At 41.0% G+C, this 25,994-nt stretch overlaps 1 protein-coding gene across 3 annotated transcripts; it reads left to right on the top strand.

The window, feature by feature from the left end:
* Nucleotides 1-171: 171 nt before the first annotated feature.
* Nucleotides 172-21,474, top strand: LOC120541137 (sodium/glucose cotransporter 1-like). Of its 3 annotated transcripts, none has more exons than XM_039772486.1 (17): nt 172-200; nt 672-1,027; nt 3,210-4,363; nt 6,291-6,362; nt 6,759-6,863; nt 7,950-8,009; nt 9,523-9,627; nt 10,829-10,934; nt 11,930-12,010; nt 12,135-12,355; nt 12,801-12,936; nt 13,189-13,296; nt 14,488-14,638; nt 16,580-16,748; nt 17,119-17,334; nt 19,560-19,671; nt 20,998-21,474. In XM_039772486.1, exons 3-17 carry the CDS (start codon nt 4,217-4,219, stop codon nt 21,210-21,212), a joined length of 2,004 nt encoding a protein of 667 aa, XP_039628420.1. In that variant the 5' UTR covers nt 172-200; nt 672-1,027; nt 3,210-4,216; the 3' UTR covers nt 21,213-21,474. The 3 variants fall into 3 exon arrangements, with proteins under 3 accessions (XP_039628420.1, XP_039628421.1, XP_039628422.1); XM_039772487.1 differs by lacking the exon at nt 172-200 and having other exon boundaries at nt 631-1,027; nt 3,210-3,458; nt 4,201-4,363; XM_039772488.1 differs by lacking the exon at nt 172-200 and having other exon boundaries at nt 999-1,027; nt 4,203-4,363.
* Nucleotides 21,475-25,994: the final 4,520 nt, after the last annotated feature.

Below are 25,994 nucleotides of genomic sequence, written 5' to 3'. Positions count from 1 at the left end.
CAGATGATCTCTGATGACGTTTACAAGCCTTTACAGGCATTTTATCAAAATCAAGCTTCCTGGACATTGCTGGAGGGCAAAGACCTCAGTCACACATAGCAAGCATGCCTTGTTCCTGTCATACCAGACTCTTGCTTTAAGATACTGGCGTGCTACTTTGAGAGCAGTTTCAAGGAGTTAAGTCAGCCCTAAATGTCAAGGTAAGAGCCATTTTCTTGTATCATTTGATTCTCGTGTCCTTGACCGCCTGTTTTTTTTTTTTTCCGGTTGGTGATTTCTTTGGACTAGCATGAGGCTGCAAGATTGATTGAACCGCTTTCTTCAGAGTGCATGTGTTGGGAATTATTTTCATGATATTACAATGTTCTGCCAGCTAACTAACCATGGTAATGTAATGTTAGGTTTATGTCTAGTAGAATACTGTAGTTCAGTTTAAAAATCTTTTTTCATTTGAGAAATAGTTTATTTTTATCATTATTTTCCCAATAACGTTCCACAAACCCATTTTGTGTGGTCTGTTTCTAGGATGCATTTCCCAGTTACCAGGGGCATAGTTTCATGTGCTCCTTTCACTCAACAGGATTAGAACAACCTTTTACTTAAAACAAACCTTTGCTTTGTGCATTGATATTTGCTTCTCTGATTCTGAAATTCTGTCTTTACCTTTTCAGCTGCAGGTTTTATTTCAGTTCTGGTTTTGCTCTTTGGTTTCTTTTGTCTCTTGCAAGATAAAGTGAGGGCACTCCAGTCTAACGTTTCTGTAGCACCCCCATCCAAACCCCCCTTCACTAGGAAGGTGACATCTGTGAAAGGTCACCCAGGAAAAGGTTGCATTACTTTGGATTGGTGCAGAGAGGCTTACATGGAGAGAGCCAGCTGTAAAGAGGAGACCTCACCTTCACAGTGCTTCTTTAGGTGGGCTGGCTAAGATGTCCGCACCATACACTCTGAATCCAGCAGGTCTGAGTGAGGACGTGGCGCCGCTGCCTGAGCAGATCTTACACTGGTGAACTGGGTAGCAGCTCAGGTAAGTAGGGTCATCTCTATAATTCTTTTTATTTTCAGTGTTGTTGGGGTCTCAGTAGAGAATGTCTTCATTCATTTGGTTTGTTTGCCATCTAACTGATGTTATCTCCCTTGCTGTGTATCAGAATCTGGTTTGAGAAAGTCCTAATTTTGTTTTGCTTAATTTTTGGAATGATTACTGTTTTGTTGAAACAAAGTAAAAAAAAAAAAATGTATATATATGTCACATTCAGGCCATAAATCTTGTTCTTCATGTATTTTATGTTCATTTTTAAAAATGTTAACCATATTTCTCTTATTATCAGGGCAATTACAGCACTGCTTCTCGTGTTAACCAGGAGGATATTTTTGTATGAAATGGCATTACTAAAAAATGATTTAACTCAGAATTTATGGAGCACTTGGAGAAATGGAATATATAATTGTTGTTATCATAATTGAATTACAAGCCTTGCTAAATGACTTTGGGGGAGGTCATGGCTGGGTCTCAGTCTTGCCAGTGGACATTCTCGTTTGCTGTGCTCTTGCTTGGCAACTGTAATTACTTCAGCATTGTCATTTTATCTATTGCTCCTAAGAAAGGCCAGCTCAGAATGTGTACACACAGCGGCAACAAGGAATAAAACGCTATGCAATGTTTGGGGAGAAAAAAAATAGTTTGCACCCATCTCTGTAAATCATTGTTAGTATTTGTACTGCTCCTTACACTTCTAGCTACTCTTTTATGGGTAGGTAGTCCGAATGACCAAAGCAGAATATAGTCCAGGAAGTGCAGTACGGTGGTTTGGAACTTCAGTATCTTAATGCAACATGAAACGTTCAAATGTAGGAGTGTTTCATCGTCAACATGCAGGTCTTAGAACGTTTGTTGGCTCTGTTATGTAAAATGAGAAACAATGGTGTATATGAGTATGGGATTGTCAGTTTCTTTTCTGTCTAGTGAATGCTGTCTGTTTCCCATTGCAATGTTAGAAAAATAATTTTTTAATCGTATTTTTTGTTGTGAATGCATGACATGACTTCATTGTAGTAATTTACTTGGCTGTAAATTCATTTTGCTCACTCACAATGAGTGACTTTTCTTGTACACACAAAACCAGGATAAGGCAAGTAACTCGTTAAGATAGAAGCATTACTTCTTAAAAATCTCAGTTTACACGCTTGAGTTCATTTATAAAATTCTTCTTTGGAATAATCGCTGGTACAAGGTGTTTCAGACAGCAAACTTCAGTGAGGTTCCTGCCAAGCCTTAGACTTTGTTTTGTATAGCCAATGGTTAATAGCCGATAGACCACAAATTTGTATCGCAGACTGGCAATCTGTCCCAGCACCTGATAAGTGTGAGAGAATAATAGAACAAAAAGCACAGACACAGCTCGAAAAGTAAAGTGAAATCAGAACCTTCACCATCAGCAAAGAAAATGAATAACTGAGTGAGGAAGAGAGGCTGTGGTTCAGAAAAATATCATGGAATGGGGGACAGTGGATGTGCCAAGCAATGGTGCAGTTTCACCGATGAATTATTATATATAACAATAAACTGTTCCAGGATAACATTTAGCTTGCCAAGGAAATAAACAGAATCAATACGTACAGAGTCTTAGCTAAAGAATAATTAACATACTGAGACTCAATCAGACTCTGTCTTCTGAATTAGACTTCAAAATACAAAAGTCTCTGACACTGTAAGGCTGATTTTGAATTTCACAGAGATGCCAAGCCTACATTGCTGTTCAGCTCCCTGATTGCCAACAGAAAGCTGGATCAGGAGTTTAGTTAACTTCTGATATTAAAAAGAAAATGGTCAGAACAAAAACCAATGGGCACAAAGACCAGGCTGTCCCAGAGGATTACGAAGTGAGTAGGCAACTCACTTTCTAGGAGTGTTTTAAATTGCGCAAAAGCTGGCTCAAACAACTGATCACCGATGGTGAACTGAGCCTCATCCTATGTGATATGGGAGACACTTTTCTCATACACCTTATCCCAGACACTGTCACATTGTGTCATTTCCCCATGTTTTGCCTTTATGAAATGTTTTTAGAAAAAACAGCAGGAGATGAAGATTTAAAGAGTCGGGATTCAGATTAGAGAAGACCTGAAGGAGTTCACCTCCAGGATGGATGATCAGGTGCTCACCAGTGTCCTTTGCACAATAAATGCAGCTGTCAATTGTTTTACAGATACACCATCTGCATGGGGAATTCAAACTGGAGGTGAAAGCATTAAAGAAGATGTCTTCCAGATCTGCAGATTCCTGACCGTCGGTCACCTCTGCTGAACACCATCTGCTCCCCTAGTACTACACCATACCCCAATAAAGCTGATCTGTATTTTCAACTGAGTTCTCCATCGAGCCGTGGAAATTACCATGAGGTCTGAATGCACTAGGATTGCTAGATAGAGGATCAGAAAACTGGTTTAAAACAAAGGTAAACCTGATGTCTGACTAGATAAGGTCAAGCACAAAATCAGAACATAAAGCTGAAGTTGAGCATTTTTTAATGAAATATCGCAGGGAACATCACAAAATCAGTTGTACGTGACTAAAAGGAAATTACTGTGCAAAACGATCAGAAAATGTATGCGAACTCTGCGATCACTAGGAATGCCCAGTGAGTAACTGATGATGGGATGCCACCCCATAAATGAACTGTACAATCCACCCCATAGCAGTTACCTTTTGGAGCAGCACATGATGGTATTTCCAGGGTCTTAATAACACCGCCCAAATTAGATGCACAGCCCCCTCAATTCAGAAAATGTGCACCCCTGGAGAAGGCATACAGTTTGATGTAACTCCGTTGCGCAAGTCCGCACATTGAAATATTAGTGAAGTGCACATGTGCTCATAAATTATAAACCCCCTGAAATGCAAAGTGAACGTGCACACCCAGGGTGACACCTGCAGAGAGAGTTAGAGAGAAACATGACGGCTTCGAGCTCTCTTGTAATCATTACTCTCCCCATCTCACTGAACTTTGTCACGCCTTTAGAGAATTGAATGTAGCGTGTAAACTTCCTGGCACATTCAGTCCAGTGTTTCACCTCAGAGGCTTCACACGTCTGCTGCTGAGGTATAAGTGGATATTCAGGCTTCAGCAGATGCTGGCACCTTGGAGACAGAGTGCCTGAACTCTCCCTCTCTTTTCTGGTTCACTTTATTTCTACAAGAGACTCGGAAGCCAAAATGGCAGATGCCAGTGCCACCGTGGTAATGGGAAACCAGGGCGCCACTCCTCCTCCACCATCTGCAGACACCATGGCCATCAACAATGCAGCTGATATTTCTGTGATCGTGATCTACTTCATCCTGGTTTTGGCCATTGGCATTTGGGTAAGTGCTTTTTATTTGGAGGGATGTTGATGACTGAGGTGGGGTTATTCCTTTAATTGGTGTTGTATAGTTTTGGGCGCCATCAGGAGACAGTGAAAGGCAGGGCCCCAGTTTGCATTGTGGTCAGGTCGGATCTGCAGCCATGGATTCACCCATGGTAGCAATTCTAGTGCCCCTCCAGGTAACGCTTCTTCTATCATTTAAGCAGCAAATTGGGCACCCTGGTGAACGCTTTATTTGACATTCTGGTCAGCATCAAAGTCATCGATCCATTTAGATGTGTGGTTTTACTGGCCAAATACATATTAGCGCACACAGGAACGTTAGGGTAGAGCATGGGGAAGTAAGGATCCTGCCTGCTGAACTAGCACTGAATGAATCATGGAGTTTCAGTCAGGGCTGGCTTTACCTCATGTTGTCTCTTGACTGAGCTGGTGCCACTGGCTGTGCAGAGCCATCTTACTCTTATGTTGTTTCACTTTCTCAGTCGGCTTCATCTTGGAAAGAGTTTTAGTCACCTTCATTCTCAGTGTCCTTTTACCCTGGCTTATCAGAAAATAATGCTTGAGAAACTAGGGGAGTTCACTAATATGAAATTGCCCGCTCAAAGGGCACAGAACTCCCCCCTCATGCCCACAGCATTCACTTGTTCTGCGGGAACAATAGCCAGACTTTCCATGTAACTGTGGGTCAACGTCAGACACTCGTCGATAAGAAAGCCAATCTGGAATGAGGAAAGTGCTGACAGACCTTTGTCATATCAGTTTATGGCACATTACTTAAAGCAGGAGTGATGACTGTGTGGTGATTAGAATGACGTCTTTTAAGTTGTTTTTATTAATCAGAAGATGCACCCTTCTGAAGAAGTGCAGATCGGGTATCAGGCCAGTATGAGTAAGACTAGACTAGACTGACGTCACCTGAGGCATTGACTGCACAAATCCGACATCCATATTTCTCACCTAGCCCAACAGTACTGAGCGTAAAGCAGGAACACCATCGTGATGGGACAGGACGCTATCGCAGGGTACCTACACTCTGATTAGAATCATTAATGAATTTGACACGTACAGTATACTTTTGGGATGTGGAAGTAAAATCTGAGTATCGGAAGAAAAAAAGTTTGCCTAGGGCACACTTGCTTAGTAACATATCGCGCCACTTTCTAGTAAACCTCACATCTTGTGTGGGTGAACAGTGCCCCTGTGAGAGACCAAACAATGCAGACAGAGGACATACTGTAATGTGTTACAAGCAAGAAAAGTGCTAGGGCACCACCTGGGTAAGGTTTCACTCTCCACCGTATATTGAACAGCAAATCCTCAATAACCAATTATAGCAGATCAAAGAGGTGGCCAGCCGGACTGTATGTTTATCTTGGACCAGCCAGAAGAAGCAACACCAAACTGCATAAAAAAGGAAACAAAGCAATTTGTAAACAGACTGTAAGATATATAATTATAACTGTAGTGATGACCAATCACAATGCTGCTGCTGCTGCTACTGCTGCACATCCTTTCATTTGTTTTCTCACCTGCCTTTCCAGTTAGATGTCATGTCCTTTTGCATTGGGTTTACAGAAAGAGTTTTGAATGAGTCACATTTTAACTTAAATCCATTCAATTCAATTACTTGATGCTCTAATGTACATTTTCTACATATATATATATATATATATATATATTGGTGAACCAATATAACTGAATGGTCAAGAACCAGCATGGTGGGACTAGTTGTTAATAATAATACATTTTATTTATATAGCGCCTTTCCCATGCACAAGGCCAATCTTTGGTTATTATCATAATGTGCCAGGCCATAGACAGGCATGCTGAGGAGAATTAGTGCCCAAGAATAGGAAGTTTCATAAATAACAGTTAAATACTACAATAGTTGTTTTTTAAAACGGACCTTGGCTTTCTTTCAGGCAATGGTACGGACCAACCGCGGTACCGTGGGTGGATTTTTCCTGGCGGGACGAAGCATGGTTTGGTGGCCGGTAAGTACCTCTTCTGTGGTCCAAAGGACACCTGATAAGGGGGCAGAATAGTGAGTTGTGGTGGAACTAATGGTGGAGATTAGGGTGGGGAAAGAAGCAAAATAGAAACTCATATGGTAGGGCACGTTGTGAGATGAAAAACCTTGTCAGATATTTGATTTCTATCACATGTCTTGCTGTTGTTGAAACTTTTGTGTTGAATGTGGACACAAGAGAATATTATTCCTGGGTGACAGCACTGGACCCCCTAGCTTCCAAAACGTGCTGAGCATCTCTCCTTGGCCCTCCTGACGATTCTTCATAGTGCTTCTCCTTTGGACCTCCCTAACTCACTATCTGGAAATGGCCAGCTTCCTTCTTAGATTTAAAAATCTGTTGTACTTCACTTAATTTCAGATCGGTGCCTCTCTGTTTGCCAGTAATATTGGCAGCGGTCACTTTGTTGGTTTGGCTGGGACAGGAGCAGCGGCTGGGATTGCAATTGGAGGCTTTGAGTGGAACGTGAGTATCTGCAGCTTTCGTCTCCTTGATGGTGCAGAGGTCTCTGACTTGACACTCCTGACAAATATAAGGAGAGTTACATCTCTAATGCTGTACTAGTATGATGGCTCCCAGACTTCAGAGTCAAGCCAGCTTCAATAAGAATATTGTGGAGACACATTTGCTTCTACTAACATTGCTGCTTTTTAAGTTGTCTAAGTGTAATCACTTTTTTTTTTTTTTAGTGGTGGACATCATGAGCTTCAGTTTTATCAATATAAAACACTCTTCTTGAGTATAACACACATTAGATAATAACCTTTATCACAGTCTCTTCAAATGCAGACACCATGGGCCACTGCCCTGCACAATTTGAACAGCCATGCCCTTGACCGCTTGAGCACACAGCCAGACTGTGCCATTGTAATGACCTGACCTTTTAGTCATGGACCTAATGGGATGCTGCTCTGTACTGGTGTAATGATCTTTTCATCAGTCATGCATACACTAAGTCATACCTCTGTACTATTAAAGTAACCACCTTCTTTTAATCTTTCCCATTTGTGTTTATTTTTGCTCACACTGCAATTCTGTTTCACTTTACTGACCATTTCCTCAACCATGGATACTTACCGGGTTGTCTGCCTCTTTTGCTGGCATGCTGCTCTGTAACACATTAACAGTTCTGTCTTGCACAATTTAGGCTGCAGTTAGTTCTTCCTTCATTCATGCATACTGGATTCTTTCCCATAACCAGTACACCATCCTTTTCCTTTGGCAACATTCACACTAAGCTATACCAACATAAAATGAAGTACCCATTTGTATTGCACACTGAGCTGCTATTCTTTGCTGTTTCAGCAAGCAGTTATGGACAAACAAGGTTACATCTTTTGTATAGGTTTTATCTTCAATTTTAGACGTTACTGATCCAATTTAACATCCTGTTCTTCAGTCATGACCACACTGGACTGTCACACTGTTCCAGAGTAAATTCAGTTTCATATCTCAGTTGTAGTTCCTTTGTTCCTCCACAAGCCAGACTTCTGTCATGTCCTAGTCTAGTGCCCTACAATGACCACTGTTATTGTGTTCTCTCTCTTTTAGGCCCTGATGATGGTTCTTTTCCTCGGATGGATGTTTGTTCCCATTTACATTAAAGCTGGGGTGAGTTCCAGGGGTCCTCCACAAGGAGTGTTTGGGTTGTTGAAATGCCAGTTTCCATGTAATGCCCACATTCATGTTAGATAAGCACTATGGCTGTGTCAAAGGCTTTCTCTCCCTCTGCGTCAGAAAAGTGGAAATTCAAGAGATTGTTTTGAGTCACTCTGTCAGAAAGCATTTGTGGCTACCGGTATCCTAAAAAAGTCATAGCAGTGTGGGTGGAGAGTCTGCTGAAGGGATTACCTGAGAAGAAGAAGCAGTGAAGAAGCAAGTCTGAAAAGGATAGAAGATTGTATGAAGTGCTCTACTTGATGCAGTGTGACCGGGTGCAGTCAGCCCCTCTAAACCCGAGGGACTCCGGAGAGGTAGTACATGTATAGGATAGAACAGAGATCAAGACTAGGAGTCCATCTATTCGCTCACACTGTAAAGAGATTGCTTCTGAGCCAGACATTTTGGGGTCATGGCTAATTACTGGCAGTTCATCACAGTGCAGATTTGCAAGCGGAGATGCTTTGTGGTGTGAATCTGAGTCTGTCCTTGAAACTCTGTGTACAGGGCAGGGTCCAATCCTTGACAGGGCATGAGTTAATCACAGAATCACCCTCACCCACTCTCCAGGGGGCAGTTTTGCGTTGCTAATAAATGTAATATGCATGTTTTTGGGATGTGAGAGGAACACCGTATTAACCCTAAAAAAAATGTAGAACCCTAAAGAGAAGATGCCAGTCCACACAGGAGCTGAGGCTAGGGCACTGGAACTATGAGACGAGGAGCTAAACGCAGCACCACAGAGCCTGCCCGGTATGGTATGCCCATCTAAGTGTCAAATTGTCATTATTTTACTGACTTTACCCTACGCTGATGTATAGTATGTTTAATTCTAGTTTAGATTAGCCTGATGTTTAATGATAGGAAAGCCCAGGTAAGCTGAATGGCGTGAAAGCACAGTGAAATCCTGAGGTGCAGACTCACGACATACAGCACATGGAGTAACATTGTGTCCCTGTTGATCTTTAATCCTTTGTCATCATACTGTAAAGCAATAAAGTGATTTATTTTCTGATAAATGGTTGAGATTAACAGTATCTTTGATAGAGGGTGGAGGGTGGACTTCTTAATCTATAATGGCATGGTATTCATTTACTGCTTATTATTATGATTTGACTGCCTATTTCTATTGAATGTCATTTATTTTTAATGACATGGATTGTTTTAAATCACTTTATATGTAGAATTTCCCAGTTCTCCCCTGTGTCTTTGAGTATTCCCCTCCACCGGCACTCTTGATTTTCATCCAGCATTCCAAATGTGTCGGTTGAGTTGATTGGAAAGTCTAAATTGGCTCTCTATGAGAGAATATATATGATTTTGTCTTTTTCCACATTGTGATCTTCTACAGAATAAGAAAAGTGAAGGATCACCAAAAAATGGACAGTCTTGTTTCTTCCATTTGCTATAACCTCCCAAATCTTCACTTTAGCCTTTCACTTATACCACTTTTTATTTATTGCAGGTGGTGACCATGCCTGAATACTTAAAGAAGCGATTTGGTGGTCAGCGCATTCGAATCTACCTCTCCATCCTGTCCCTAATGCTGTATGTCTTCACCAAGATCTCGGTACGTGTAGAAGACCTCGACAGGGAACTCGTCACCCCAGCCTTGTCCATTCCTTGTGAATATGGGGGCCGTTGGCGATAGATTAGTATAACTGAAGTGCATTTTTATAATTCAGTGCCATATGACTAACGACATAACATTACACTAAATGGTCAAGGGAATTCTCTCATCTGGGGGAGATGGGCCACCCTTCATTCTTATCTGGCACTTCATGTTTGTTATGGTAGGGTCCTAGTGAATTCTAATGGATTCAGAATCTTGGCTGAAAGTTTTGCAATGTGGTGAATTGCTGGTGGCCAGCCGTGAACCCACACTATCTGAACACTGTTAGCGGTGTGCTACCTGGCTAATCTCCCTCAGCAGATCTGCCTCCGTGACAGCCCCAACACTTTTCTGTGCAGCATCACCTCTACACTCTAAACTTGCACCGGGCAAATCCCATCCTTGTCGCCAGGTGAATTATCGTGGACTTGCGACACAAAGCATCTCATTTCAAACATTTGCTCTGTGTTAAACTGCTGGTTGCCAGTCGCAAACCCACACCATTTGGCTCGGAAGCAATCTCCTTGCAGTGTGAGCTAAGTGGAGAACTTGTGAGCCAGATGGTGTAGGTTTGCACTGACCACTGACAGTTCAGCAAAGTGCAAACGTTCAAGCTAAGTTGTTTTTTTTTTTCAAGCTAAGTTGTTTTTTTTTTTCAAGCTAAGTTGTTTTTTTGTTGCGAATCCATGGCAGTTTACTTGGCGATAAGAATGGGATTTGGGGCATTTTGTTCAGGTCTGTGTAATTAAGAGTATATGGGGGAATATGGTCACCCTTGGACCCTACCATGACAAAACAGTTCACCACTGAAGAAAATGAATTTTTATTGAACTGAATCATTTATTAACTTCTGCTTCTTCTTTGTTCTCATCCGTTATTCATAAGCCACATTAGCCCACGCATGTAAACGATATGATTAGATAGCTGTATATTTCTCTCCCATTGAGGATTTTTTTTATCTATTGGCTTATCGAAAAAAAGTCTTACATTAAAAGAGACCAGTGATACCACATATCCCCAACTCTTTATTAAGTATACATGTCGGATTTGTTGTACCTTCTTGAAAAATCCCAATACCACCTCAGAAGGACACACGACAGGGCAGGGTTTGTACTTGGCTGGAGTGTCTTATTCACATACGTCATACACTTCTTTACAGGCGGACATGTTTTCTGGCGCCATCTTCATCCAGCAGGCTTTGGGTCTGGACATTTACCTGGCTGTCTTCCTCCTGCTGCTGATTACTGCCTTGTACACTGTAACAGGTTTGTGATGATCAATAGTTGTCTGCTTGGGCTTCACTTTGGGGGTCATGTGTGTTTCCCACAGGCAACAGTGACTGACATGGCACATTCAGTGACATATTTTAGTCAAACTGTATACAGTGGGTGGCTGTGTATAATACGGATAGTCCTGCCAAAAGTGGTCTCTTTACCCATGGTGTTGTACAGGTTGTAGTGTAACGGTAATATGGATATGAACAATTATTATGTATCTTGATCTTGTTAAGCATGATGACCATGAGGAAGATGTTCTATAAACAAAATGTGTCATTTCTGATTGACTCTATCACCATACTGTGGTGGTCCATGACTGGAACCAAGTGCTGCCTGAGATAAACTCACTGGTATCTATCATCCAAAATAGATGGATGATGGGATTAATGATTGACAGAAAACATTTCACTGGAGTAAGAGTGACTAATAGTATGGTAGCAAGGAGGGACAGGAGGGTAGTGGGTAGAAAGGAGTTGCAGACAGGGATAAGAATACTTTGTCAATTTCAGGGTCGAGTCTGAGTCTGAGTCTGAGTTCACAGGCCTTTTGACTGAACGTCAGCAGTTGTGACTGATGGGTAGGTTGAAGCTGACACAGTAATGAAAGGAGGCTAACAAATGTAGTGGAGCAAGAGGCAAATGTGAAAGGTACTGACAGGAGAATTGCCTTTCCGGATGACCAAGTAATTGACAGTAATGAAGCAATTGAGTGGCTGGTTTAAAAGGAGTGGGTATGAGGCAGGGGTGGCTGGTGCACCTCTCTTACCTTTGTTTATGAGTGCCCTTATAAGTTTCTGAAATGTCCAACTTTCCTTTCTGAATTTTTAATAAAAGTTTAAATTTTTGTACAATTCTAAATGCACTAATAGTGAGATACCATCCGTGATGGAAAATGTGTGGCTAAATCATGTAGCTTGTAAACCTGGGACCACCTCGGTTCCCAATCAGCACTTCATCAGGCCATGCTCTGCTTTGTCTCTCTAGGAGGTCTGGCTGCTGTCATCTACACTGACACTCTGCAGTCCATCATTATGGTTGGGGGTGCCTTCGTTCTACTGGGCTTTGGTAAGTTCCATTTAATCCATCGCCTCCAGGTTAATTGCAGTGCAGAGTTGTGCAACAGATTCTCTGTCAGGAATGAAGAGTATGTGTTGACTGTATTTTTTTCCCCCTCTTACAATCCTCACAGCCTTCAATGAAGTTGGAGGGTATGATGCCTTCACTACAAAGTACATGGAGGCCATTCCCAGTATCACCACTGAAGTCGGCATCAACATTAGCGAAAAGTGCTATACACCACGACCTGACTCTTTCCACATTTTCCGAAACGCTGTTACTGGAGACCTCCCATGGCCGGGACTCATCTTTGGGCTGTCCATCATTGGTATATGGTACTGGTGTACTGACCAGGTACGTGACATACAGATAATCAGACATATTGTGAAACCAATATCTGCCACTGCAACTGAAACAGCATTGAGTAAGCTGAGATCAGAGGGTGGATAATGGACAACCCATGGACATCTGGAAGTGTTATGAAATCTAGGGCTGAGTGCTGGTGACTGACAGTGTACAACTACAGACAACACTAGCTGCTTGATAGTTTATGGAGCCCTAATGTTCACAATGAGTAATGGGCTGACGGTACTGAATGATGGGTGATGATACTCACTGTTGGTCATTCTCAGGCAGCTTAACGCTTGACGACGCAGAGCTCTTCTGCTTGATGAGCTAATGCTCATTGCTCAATGTGATGAAACTTCTGTTCAGATGATGAAAGTGGACACGGGACATGAGCTACAAAAAATTCTCTATTCAGTTTTAATGGTGCTTTCCTTTTTGTCCTTGTCACCAGGTAATTGTTCAACGATGTCTCTCTGCCAAAAACATGTCCCACGTGAAAGCTGGCTGTATTCTGTGTGGCTATCTCAAACTGTTGCCCATGTTCCTCATGGTCTTTCCGGGGATGATCAGTAGGATTTTGTACCCAGGTGAGTCCATTGCTTAAGATATTAGAAAAATTGACAAGTGGTTCCTTCAGCCTTGGGATTATTCAGGAATTCCTGATACCGATTTAGGATGAAACTGGGCAGTCCAACAACTCGTGGAGGAGACTGAGGTATAAAATGTTCTTTTCAAAAGTGTGCATTAAATTTAGGCACCAGGTGGCCTTTTGGGGTCCCAGGTGGTGACAGAAGTTATAGCAGGCAGTGAACTAAACAAACCTTTTATTCTTTTTGCAGATGTGGTTGCTTGTGTAGCTCCAGAACAGTGTAAGGCCATCTGTAACGTACCTGTCGGCTGCAGTAACATTGCATATCCCAGACTGGTCATCAAACTAATGCCAGATGGTGAGCGTCCAACTCATTTTTAGGGTTCATGTACCAGGGATGCTGCTTCAAATTGCAATTGCTATGCGCAGTTAGACATTTTATATTCTTTTATATTCTGTAGTTGAGGATCACTTTTTTCTCATTTCTGGACGCTTTTTATGTAAATGCTTTTTAGGAATTTTGCAGTTCCACTGCTTCTTGGTACATAACCTGCATATTTTTTAGGCATTTTAAAAATACACCCTGTCATGGCCTAGCATTGTTTCCAGGGTTTGCTCCTGCCTTGTGCCTGAAGCTAGCTGAGATAGGCTCCAGCCCCCCCGTGTGACCCTGTTCAGGACTGACTTTATACATTTGTGACATGTTACTTAATTGTTATGCTCATGGAGGAAGCTGCAGCACATGTTTACAGGATACAGTGCCTCACTTGGTGTGCACGAGATTATGGAACAAGCAGTTGTTGGGCGTGAATGGTCTTCAGGAGACAGTGTCAGGATCACGCTGGAGTTTGTTTTATTTGCAATGCATTTTTCTTTCAATCAGTTTGTATTTAAGTGTACAGGTATAAATTTTTTTTATTCAAGTCTTGGATGTGTTTCTTTTTGTTGATTCTTTTTACAATTACTTGTTTTTTTTTTTGTACTTGCCTGCTATTATTTAACTGTCTCATACATTTGATTATTAATGTGAAGCGTAATGTGGTTGGAGCCCTTAATTATGCAGGTTTACTGCTGCTCTCCGAAGATGGAGGCTTGGGGGCTCTAAAGTATCAGTTATCCTTTTCTTGTACTGATATTATTATGTGTGTCCAAAAAGCCACATTCTGTGCAGTTGGCATTGGTATAGCACGAAAGTAGTAACAGAAATAGTCAAAGGTATGAAATATGGAGTCCCCAGTTCCACCTTAAATGCCACCTTGTTGTGTTCCTGAGCCAAATCACTTCTCTTTCTTGTGCCTTTAGGGGCTGGCTGTGTAATACAGTTGGTCAAAGTTCCTAAATCTTGAGCTTTCTGGCATCCTTTGCCACCAAATCTATTTTCTGAAAGTGCCAGCTCTGTTTTTTCTTGCTTTCTGAAGCTTCCAATTGTGAATGGCTGCTGTGCTGCTCATGATGTCTATCAGTTTTTGTACAGCTCTTCTGTATTAGGATCACAATTCTAAGGACTGCTCCTCTTGGGTTCATTAAGTGTGTTTTGTTCCCTTTGCAGGGTTGCGAGGTCTGATGCTGTCTGTGATGTTGGCGTCTCTCATGAGCTCCCTGACCTCCATCTTCAACAGTGCCAGTACTCTGTTTACCATGGACATTTACGCCAGGATTCGAAAGCAGGCTTCTGAGAAGGAGCTCATGTTGGCCGGAAGGTATGGCCTCCTTGATAGCACCTTACATGCTTCTTGGAAAAGGATAGGAGGGTGGTGGGGGTCACCAGTAAAGCAATCAAAGCTGCCATAGACCAGGAATTAAAAAGAAAAAAAAACCCAGGTCACCAGCAACAATTAAGAAAACACAGACAAAAAAGTTTAGTTTTTACAGCCATTTTCCATCCTGGGCTACAATAGCTATCTTTATTTTTTTTATTTATACATATTTCAAGACACGCCCTCCTCTCAACCATATTCAAACACGCACACAGTCCACTCACATCTCATTCGTCTGAATGCTTTTGACAGACACATTTTCTGCTCTCTCAGCTCTTATAAATTTTTACGTTTTCCTCACTTTAAGTTCGCAGTTAAAAAAGACGTATTATGTCCAAATCTTATTGAAGAATTTCATCTCAAAGGGATATCAACAGAAGAAATGAGTACACAAGCAATCCTAGCACAGAGAAACGATGAAGTCAAACGAGTTAACATGAAAATTGTCGATTGGTTACATGGAAGATTTGTTTAATGCGTATTAATAGACTGTGTTGAAATAGTTGGTGGTGATCGAGCGGAAGATGAAAACTTCAGCTTACAATATTCCGAAGAATAACTAACAACCGTTAGCACCATCTGGTCTTTCACTGCCTTAATTACTGATGAAAAAAGGATGTATCCAGTAAGGTAATGTAGTACATCTTCCGAGGATAACATTAGACAACTAAGGAGATCTTGAAATGCCATTCGTATTAAAACGTTAACAGTTTCCCGTTAGAATAGCTTTTGCAAAGACAATCAACAAATCTCAAAGACAAACATTTGAAGAAGTCAGTTTATTTATTAGAGAGAAAGAAATGAAATTCTCTCATGGGCAATTATACGTTGCGTTGTCACGATGTAAGTCTAAACACAGAATCAAAATTCAATGCGATATTGAGGAAAATTTAATTCAAAAAATTGTTTTTACTAAAGATTAATAATAAAAGTGTAAGTTTAAAAAATATTTGCGTGTTAATTTCAAAGCCAAACAGAACGAAATCGTATAATGCAACGAAAAATCAAACGCAACATGAAACATAATTTACTTTCAAAATATTACGTTTTACTGTGTTTTAATATGGTTAATTACCCGCTGTAATGTAAAATAGTTAGTTGTATTATGCATGTGTAACAATTCTTATGAAAATAACAATCCGTTTAAATTGTAGATCCACATCCCCATACGCAAGCGGCAGAAATGCAAAGTGGCTAGCACATGGTGCCAGACTGGGGGGTTGGTGAGCGAAGTGAGCAGGGGGCAAAGCCCCCTAGTGTGTGTGTGTGTATATACATGTATGTATATGTGTATATATATATATATATATATATATATATATATATATATATATATATATATATATATGTGTATGTATGTATGTATGTATATATGTAACCCTCAGGCTTGAGCCTGCACCACCACCACCTACTCAAAACTTCATGATGCTCCAACAATGATGGACGGATGAAAAGGCAGAAGTCTACGTGACCATCATCATCATCATCAAGCCCTTCCGTGAGAATCCTAAATCCAAAGAGGACTGTTTCATTTATGTTAGGTAGAATGCCCAGAGGAGACTGGGCGGTCTCATGGTCTGGAATCCCGTCAGATTTTATTATTTTTTCTCCAGCCATCTGGAGTTTTTTTGTTTTTTCTGTCCCCCCTGGCCATTGAACCTTACTCTTATTCGATGTTAATTAATGTTGATTTATTTTATTTTATAATTGTATCTTTCATCTTTCTATTCTTTAATATGTAAAGCACTTTGAGCTATTGTTTGTATGAAAATGTGCTGTATAAATAAATGTTGTTGTTGTTGTTGTTATGGCAGAAATCTAATCAGCCACCCACAACTCTGTACAGGGAATAAAAAAAAAATCTCTCTTTCGTATGTCTTTCAGGATTTTTATCCTCTTCCTCATTGGTATCAGCATTGCCTGGATCCCAATCGTTCAGGCAGCTCAGGGGGGGCAGCTGTTTGACTACATTCAGTCCATCACCAGCTACCTGGGCCCTCCGATCGCCTCAGTCTTCTTATTGGCGATCTTCTGCAAACGTGTCAATGAGCAGGTAAGTGTGTTTATTTGTTTGAGTATTCATTATACGACCATGAGCTGTGCAGAAGCCTAAATGGGCCTGCTGTGGGTGAATATGACCAAGTGTATGAGTGATTGTGCCTTCATATAGACTGGAATCCCATCCAGGACTGTCTCCTGCTTTAATCCTGATGCTGCTGGGATGGTCACAGCTGTCCTCAAGTCATCACTGAGTCTCATTTGGATGTTTCTAATTGATGCCTCCACTGCCTACAAGGCTTTCCTCTTTTGTTTTGATGTGTCACTTAGTGTAGTAAATGTATTGGCACTTACTTGTTTTGGTGCTAGTGACACTTTGTTGATTTATTTTCAAAAATCCCCTCTTGTCATTTTCCCTCTTCCAGGGTGCCTTTTACGGCCTGATCATCGGCCTGCTGATCGGACTTTCGCGGATGATAGCCGAGTTTTCCTTTGGCACGGGAAGTTGTGTGCAGCCCAGCCAGTGCCCCTACATCATCTGTGGTATTCACTACCTCTATTTTGCCCTCATCCTCTTTGGAGTCTCCTGCATCATTGTGATCTCTGTCTCCCTGATGACCAAACCTATTGATGACAAGCATGTGAGTTATTTGAAAGTTTATATACAGTAAGCAAGTAGCAGTGAAAGCTTTACGGTCATTAGTCTGAGCAGCAGAGATTTTTTATACTTAGGTTAATTGGCATGATATATGTGAGTGAGTATGTCCTGCTGTGGACTGGCACCCATCAAGACCCATCTAGAGTCTGTTCCCAGTTTGTGCCCAGTACTTCCAGCATAAACATCAGCTGTCCACAACACCAAACTGGATAAGCTCATAAGAAAATGGATTGCTGTGGCACTTTGGAGTTTAGACCAAGAAGTACTAATCTACTTTGAAAATCTATCCTGCTATTTAGGTTTATAGGTCCATAGTGTCAATATTGTCATTTTGTCATGTACTAATCAACATGCAACACGTTTCCACTCTTTGCTAACCAAGATTAGTGAGCAGAGTTGCCTTACTTCAAAACCTCTGCCTTCTTTACCTAAAAAATCTCACTTACAACACAATCTTTCATTAGAGGACTCAAGTTTCATTCAGATGCTGAAGACGCTAAGCTGTATATGTGTGTATATTTATTAGAAACTAGGGGGCATTGCCCCCTGCTCACTTCACTCGCCAACCCCCTGGCCAGGGCTATACACTAGCCTCTTTGCGGTTGTGCCGCTCACGTATGGGGATGTGAATGTACAATTTAAACAGCTTTTACTTCTCATGTGAAGTGTTACATTTGCATCCATGCAAATGGACGTATAACTGCCCGTGACTGAATTTCATTTCTTTTTCTCTATTAAATAAAATGACTTTTTCGAATGTTTAGCTCTAAGATTTGTTAATCGACTTTGCACTACCTATTCTAATGGGAAACTGTTAACGTTTTATTATGAATGGCATATCAAGGTCTCTTTTGTTGTCCTATGTTATCTGCGGAAGATGTACTACATTGCCTTTCTTGGATACATCCTTCTTTCAACAGTAATTAGTGTGGTGGAAGACCAGACGGTGTTGACGGTTGTAGATATTCTTTGTAATATCGTTAGTTGTTGTTTTCATCTTCTGCACCATCACCACCAACTGCTTCAGCATTGTCTATTGATACACATTTAACCATATTGGCATAAATTCATTTGACTAGGGTTGCCCGTGTATTCATCTCTTCTGTTGATAACACTTCATGATTTTTTAATAAGATTTGGACATAATACGTCTTCTTTAATTGCGAACATAAAGTGAGGAAAACATAAACATTTTTAAGAGCTGAGAGCACAGGAAGTGTGTCTGACAAAAGCATTTACAAGACTGAGAGGCGAGAGAACTGTGGTCTTGATTGAAAATGGTTGCTAGCAGGGTGTGACTTGGCATGGCAATATTCTCATCTTGCGGGACTTGGAAAAAATCTTTTCCAAAAAGACTTGTCTCCTAAAAAGTCTTGTCGTGTAGAAAGATTTTTTTTAGTAGTGTTTATAATAAAGATGTCCTATTTCAAAATTGCTTTATTATCCTTCAATTTTAAAATATAACTTTGAGCAGGTTGTTGTCAGCAGTATGCACAGTATCTATATTCTGAATATTTTTTTATTCCTTTCAAAGAAACATGAGCTATATTTTGTAATAAACAGCTAGAGACACACCACTGTCTACTGTTTCATGATCACACCTGTGGAAGTTGGGGTTTCCATGGCTATAAGTCTGTCTCCCTTTAAGCATACAAGTGCCTCACATTACATAACCTGTATGAAAAGCTGCTGTGTGTAAGGCTCTTACCAGGCAGGATACCACACCTACATAACATTCTTAAGTCTACTTAATCTAGTTCAGGGTTGCATGTCGGGCATTACTTATCCTCAAAGGAACCAAATGCAGATGGGTTGTTATTCCAATTTTTGGCCCATCCACTCACACAGTCCAGTTTAGAATCACCAATTAACTGGACCTCCGCTTTGAGGATATGGAAGACCTATGCAGGGTGTCAGAGACTGGGTAGATACTGTGCAAGGTTACTTGGTCCAAAAGACAGCAGCACCGACTACTACATCACCATGCTGCATACTAATACCTATACTGTGTTTGCAATATCCATGTGCTGTTTCCACTGACGTCACTCTTAAACTTTGTAAACAGCACCAGATTTTTACTCTTGGACTCTTTGTGGGCTTACATGTCTCAGGCCATCAGTGTTAATTTGACTTTCTTTTTTTCATGGTCGTCATGGCACACACAGGCAGGTTGGAAGTAATCTGAAATGTTTTCTCTTTAAATTTCAGTTGTACCGCTTGTGTTGGAGTTTGAGAAACAGAACAGAGGAACGAGTGGACTTGGAATGTGACATCCTTGAAGCTCAAGAGGAACCTCCACAAATGAACACTGAAGAAAACGGTAAATTTGATAGGTGCAAGGATTAGTACACTGGGTCTTCCCAGAATGCACGTGCAGAGTTTGTCTCTGGTGAGTTCCGCAGATATGGTGTGCAGTGTGGGTGACCCATGGATTTTTCATGTAAGGAAGACAGACGTTTTGAGGTGAGATAGTGACCAAACCCATATTCCTTCACAGGGCCTGACTTATCAAGGTGGGGTCCAAAGCAGTGAGGCTGACCCACATGGCTACCAAACAAAATGCTGTTCAGATCAGTCCCTTATTTCCCTACTCTTCTTCCTTTTTTCTCCTCTTCACTCTTTCCACTCTTGCAATGCTACCTCCCTGCCAGTTCAGTCCTTGTCCAAACTCACCCACCTTCTACTTGTGCCCTGCCACCAATCTCTACCGACCCCAGCTTGAAGTTGTTAGAATCCTGAAGTACTGATCCATGTAGAACTGTTTTGCCTAAATATTAGCATTTCTTCTTTTGTTTTATCCATTTTTTCACCATTCAGTTAATGGCTCTGGCTTACAGTCACTGCTGTTTGTTTTTTTTTTGTGTGCCCACAGCCCTGTTTTTATTAAAGACAGCTGGCACATGAAGTATGGTGTCAGAGTGCTATACAGATATTTAGGAGTCGGAGTTTGTGAATAAATAATAAAAGCGAATTGTTGTACTGGTTCTTGTTTTGTTCTGTGACTTTGATTTTTTTTAATGTTTTTTTGCCTTGTCAGTTTGACCTTTCAGTAATGAACCCCCTGCCTCTTTCTGACCTCAATTCTTATTTCGTCTCCTGGACCTTTTAATCCTTGACATTGGGTTGCCATTTCTACCTCAGGTATAACACAAGCTTAGTGTGACACTGGTAGAACACCACCCTGTGAGTTACATCTGGCACAACTAATATATTCTTGGATGCATGTCTATGTGTCCTCCCAGAGTCCAAACACGAGTAGGTGTGACTGTTGATGATTCTTACTTGCTCTGTATTGGATTAGGATGCCCTGAATTTCAATTTCATTCCTCCCAAGCTGATTTCTACCTTGCCCCCACTGGAGCAGGCTCTGGCTTCTCACAACCCTCACTAGCAAGAATTGAGTTTGAAAACGAAAACAAGTGTTGATGTTGCTAATAAGCATGCTGGAGTTTGCTTGGAAAGAGAGGCACTTGAGCTGTGCTTTTCTACCAGGGAGACTTGAAGATGCTGGAATGTACCATTGATCATCACGAATATAAGATTGATAATTTTGTGTCAAATAGAAGGAAATATTAATGTGCTTGCTTGACGTCTCCCAACCGCTGAAGAAGGTGGTGTATTATCATGTTTTCTGTTTGTTTTTCAGCTCCGGCAGAACCCCCTGGCTGCTTCAGAAAGTTCTACAACTGGTTCTGTGGATTCAATCAAGGTCCAGCTCCTACACTGACCCAAGAGGAGAAGGAGGCCATGGAGAAGAAGCTCACCGATACCAGTGAGGTACCATTCTGGAGAAGTGTGGTCAATGTGAATGCTGTCATCCTGCTAGCTGTGGCTGTGTTCTTCCATGGCTTCTATGGTTGATTTTCTGTCATCTGATATTAAAGTGCTCAACCTTTTTGAGCCAATCAGCAGGTGTTGGGGATAGGCACCATGGACTTGGAAGCTGCAAGCACCTTAGAACAATTTAACAACGGGGGCTAATTTATTAGTAGTACAGTACAGGTTTTAATGTAAAGTCATCATTACAGGTTTGATTGAATGTATGAACCATACATAATAATATTTGTTACATGAGTTAATGTAATACAAATAATGAATATATGCAAATTTTAACAAATAATAAAGCGACAGATCTTTGTAAAATTGTTGAAGTATTCAGATTTCTATGAAAACCCTTTCCACTCAGTTGTATTTTGAATGTCCCCCTGAGTATCACTTGAACACAACTCATTCAGTATACATATCTCAGCGCATCTCACTTTCATAAAATGGTCATAGGATGATGAAATGTTTTACAATTAAAATAGAGCAACATTTGCAAAAATGTTCTGAAGTCACATCAGAAATGTGTATCTATATTTTAATGTTGTTTGGTGTAAGCTTCCATATACCACAAATTTAAAATGTCAAAAGCAACAAGAAAATGGGTTAAATGTCAACAAGTGAGAAGGAGGAGGAGGTTTTATGTTTCAGACATTGGAGTATAAATTCCAGTTCTCGGTCGTGGGGCCAACAGCGGTGGGTGCAGAATAGTGAAGTGAGCGATTGAAATTCTAGGTAAGTTCATTTGAAATGTAAGGAATGAACTGAAGAGACTCCAAAGAAAGAGATCGAATGAAATGAATACGTGAGTAAAAACAGGTTTGGTAGTATAACGAATGAATGAATTTATGTGGAAATGCAGTTTGTAGATGAATTGCTAAATGGTTGGATGGAATTTCAGGAAATGGAAAAATATTGACCTAAAAAAACTCCACAGAAAATTGATTTAATAAATGAAAACAGTAATTCGAGGAAAAGAGGAGTGGTAGAATAAGAAAACGAATGAAAGAACTTAGCCAAAGTGTGGGGAAATGCAGTTTGTAAATCAACAAATGAATAAAACTCCCAGCAAAACGCCATTAGGGAAATATGGGAGAGAAACCAGTTTGGGGAAAAATAATGAATGAATTGCACTCCAGCGAAGACCAATAAGTAAAATTAACAAAAGGATAAATCTCCGGGATATGGCACTCTGGAAAGAAATGAATGAAATTCTGGGGTAGGGAAAAGCACTTAAGTCATGCCTGAATAAAAACTGTGGACAGAGAGGTTTCAAATGAGGGTCCTGTCCTCACTCCATTTAGTGCAGTTTACATTGGAGTTCTTCTTGAATAACTTGATCTTATTCCAAGAGTACTTAATAATAAATTCCAAGGAAACGTATTTAGAAGTTGTGTGAATGAATCGGTGCAATCTATTGGGCGATGCATGAATAACACAGAGCGTAGTTGGAACCTGGCAGATTAAAAACTCCAGGGAAAAGCAAAGTGAAAATGAATGAATGAAACTCCGAACATCCTGGGGTTGCATCGCTTCATAACAGTCCACAGTGCTGAAGATGAGTGACGGTCTCCTTTGAACCTTTTGCTCATATCTAAGATGCACCTTGTGGCTTGCAGGTACGTTCCTGACCGACTCTACCACGTTTCACTTTTCCGCTCGCTGCGCGTATTTATAAGGCGGCTCATACGCCTTCCATGTAGCACGTAAAACTTGTCGACTTGTTTGACTTGGCTGGCCTCTGTGCCACCCTGGGCTACCAACAAAGCATTAGGCCCTTGTTCATTTCTTCCTAGTCATTCATAGACAGCAGCTTAATGTGTGACTTTTCTCTTTTATGAGGCTGTTAATCAAACCCTTCACTATTCACTTAAGTGTACAGATAAAGATTTGCGTCCTAGTTCCTTATTTTGGTGCCCAGGCATATTTCATTTCTGTTACAAGCAGATGGACAGTCAACTTCGAGGTTGGTGGCATTCAGTGTTGACAGCTGTGAGCTGCGTTTGAGTGGGTTAATGGTGGAGGATCAAAGGGATCATCTCAGTTAGGTCAGTCGGAGGCTTCATGTTTGGGAGTTCGAATCTCTTCTACAGTGCATGGAAGGTCTTGGAGTAAGAAGGGAGCACAGGATCTCAGAATGTGGTGAATCAAAAAGAGGAGTGACATGTGTCAGCCTTGGGGGCTTGGACACCAGACATACTGTTGAATTTTGAATCATCTGAAATGGCTTGGTGACACACACCAGTACTCCTGCTAGCAGAGTGTTGCTGTAGTCCAGACGTGACGAGACCAAAGCCTGAACCAAGAGTGGTGCTGCATACTCATGTCAGATCTTGCAGGTGTTGTATAGACAGAATCTACATGACCTTGAGACCATAGCCACATTGTCAGTAAAGTGGTCATCAATCACCACCTCAAAGTTGCTTGCAGACTTGGCAGGTGCTTACACTAATGAATCAAACTGAACAGAGATGTGATGCTAAACAGATGGACGAGCAGTGATAACAGCCCGTCTTTGCCAGCCTAGGCTGGACATGGTGTTTCTTCATCCAGGTATCCATTGGATTCATATGAACTTTATAATATGAGGCTCCAGTCCTCACCTGGGGATTCTGAACAGTTTGCATTGGGGTCTTCCTGATCTTGAAGGGCACCCTTCATTAGTCTGACCAACGTAAATGGCTTTCCTGTCCTTACCAGGACAAAGTTTTCTTTGTTCAAAAATTGTTACCATTGACTTCCTCCTAAAGTTGTGGGGGTCTTTGAACAGAGGGTGGCCCAAACAACGGCAGGGATTTTTACATAGGTTTTCTCACTTGGGGGCATTGTGGCCTCTTTTTGCTTGAATGTTCCCTAAACTGTAATCTCCTCACAGTGATAGAGACCATGTATCAGTTGCTGGAGATTGGTTGATTATAGGCCCTGGTTTATTGTAATCTGTGGCTCAGTTTCAGAATAACAGACATGCAGTGCAATGAAATTGAAGTAGTCCCACTTTCACATCTAGTAAAATGTTCCAGAAAGTTCCAAGACTCAAGTCTGAGTCTCCCAAAACAAGAACTCACTCAATGATGTTGTGCCACCTGCTGGTCATACTCATGAAGCGCAGTGTTAAATACTGGTTATGGAAAAAAGTGGAAATTCTGCAGGGATGCAGCTATCTTTGCTAGAGCTATGGAGGATGTGCCCACTTTGCAAAAAAAATATTTCATGGCCACCTAATTTTTCTCTTTTGTTTTAAATATGTTTTATGCATAGCAACACGTCTCTTTACATTTTAGAAGCTTCCCAGTAGCATGTGAATTCTCTTCGGTCGCCTCTGCTTGTGCAATGCTGTTCAACTAAAAAACACACTAAACTTAAATTATCCAAATGAATTGAAAGTGACATTCGAGGTGTTTCAAAAATTCTTCATGCAACTAGATGTACAGAAAAAGTCGTGTAGAGTCAGACAGACTTCATACACCAAGCTACTGTACTTCACGGTGAATGAGATCATGGTGAATAACAACAACCACATTTATTTCTATAGCGCATTTTCATACAAAAAAGTAGCTCAAAGTGCTTTACATAATGGAGGAAAATAAAAAAGAAATTAAAGACAACATTAGTTAACATAGAATAAGAGTAAAGTCCGATGGCCAGGGAGGACAGAAAATACAAAAAAAAAAAAAAACTACAGACGGCCGGAGAGAAAAAAATAAAATCTGCAGGGGTACTGAGGCCACGAGACCACCCAGTCCCCTCCGGTGTGTGTGTGTGTCTTCTATCATTCATCGAGTCTTTGGGGTTTTTCAACTATTAATAGGCCTGTACTCTCCAGATTAAAAAAAAATAAAAGGAGTTGCGTTTGCATGAATCGGAAGTATTCTCTGTAAATACATAGAATTAGTGTTTGAAGGAACACGTTGCAGTTTCTGATTCAAGATTCTTTATGTGTCACGTGCATAGTTATACAGGACAACACGCAGTGAAATGCATCCTGATCCGCTTATCAAAAACTGTGCAAAGTTACAAGAATATCAGTTAGATTAACAAAAAGTCATAGATTGAAAGATAACAGTATAGGAGAACATAATACATAAGTAGAATTAAGTGTTAAGGTGCAATAGTGCAGTGATTATTGTGCAAAAACCAAATTGAGACGGGTGCACAGTTAAATGGCAGACCAATTCCAAAACAAGGTAAGGGTAGACGGCATAAAACAACTTCAAGTCCAGTCTAAGCATGTGGAGTATACGAAGTATGGATGATTTAACAGTCTTACAGTACGGCTTGAGGATAGAAACGTCTTCTGAGTCTCACCGTCCTGGCCAGGATGCTGATTTTAACAGATGATAACCCTGAGAGCTCTGGTCCTGCAGTGATGGTAGAGCTGACCTGCAGCAGCGTTCACTCTCTGTAGGGCTTTACGCTCCCGGACACATGCAGGATGTAATGTCCTGTGTCAGGATACTTTCCACAGCGCCAGAGGAGAAAGTCTTGAGAATCCCTGAAGAGACCCCCAAACTTCCTAAGCTGTCTGAGATGGTAGAGTCCTCGCTTTGGCCTTTTGGTCTGAACCTGGATGTGTTCAGACCATGTCAGGTCCTCAGAGATATTTAACACTGTTCACCCTTTCTGATGCAGCCTCGTTGTGTCAGTGGTTGCTCGATGGCCGCTTGTGTTTTTAGGCACTAATCAACAACTGAACTCCACTTAAGAGAACTTGGCGTGTTATGTAGCTCAGGCTGTTTAAACCTCAATCAAGCACAATGCCTTTTAATATTTTAGGTTTTCATTTAAAACACTTTTAACAGATAATTAAAGAATGCATGGGCC

The sequence above is a fragment of the Polypterus senegalus genome, chromosome 12, assembly GCF_016835505.1.
Source record: "Polypterus senegalus isolate Bchr_013 chromosome 12, ASM1683550v1, whole genome shotgun sequence".
Taxonomy (NCBI): domain Eukaryota; kingdom Metazoa; phylum Chordata; class Cladistia; order Polypteriformes; family Polypteridae; genus Polypterus; species Polypterus senegalus.
This window is presented reverse-complemented; position numbering and strand designations above follow the sequence as displayed.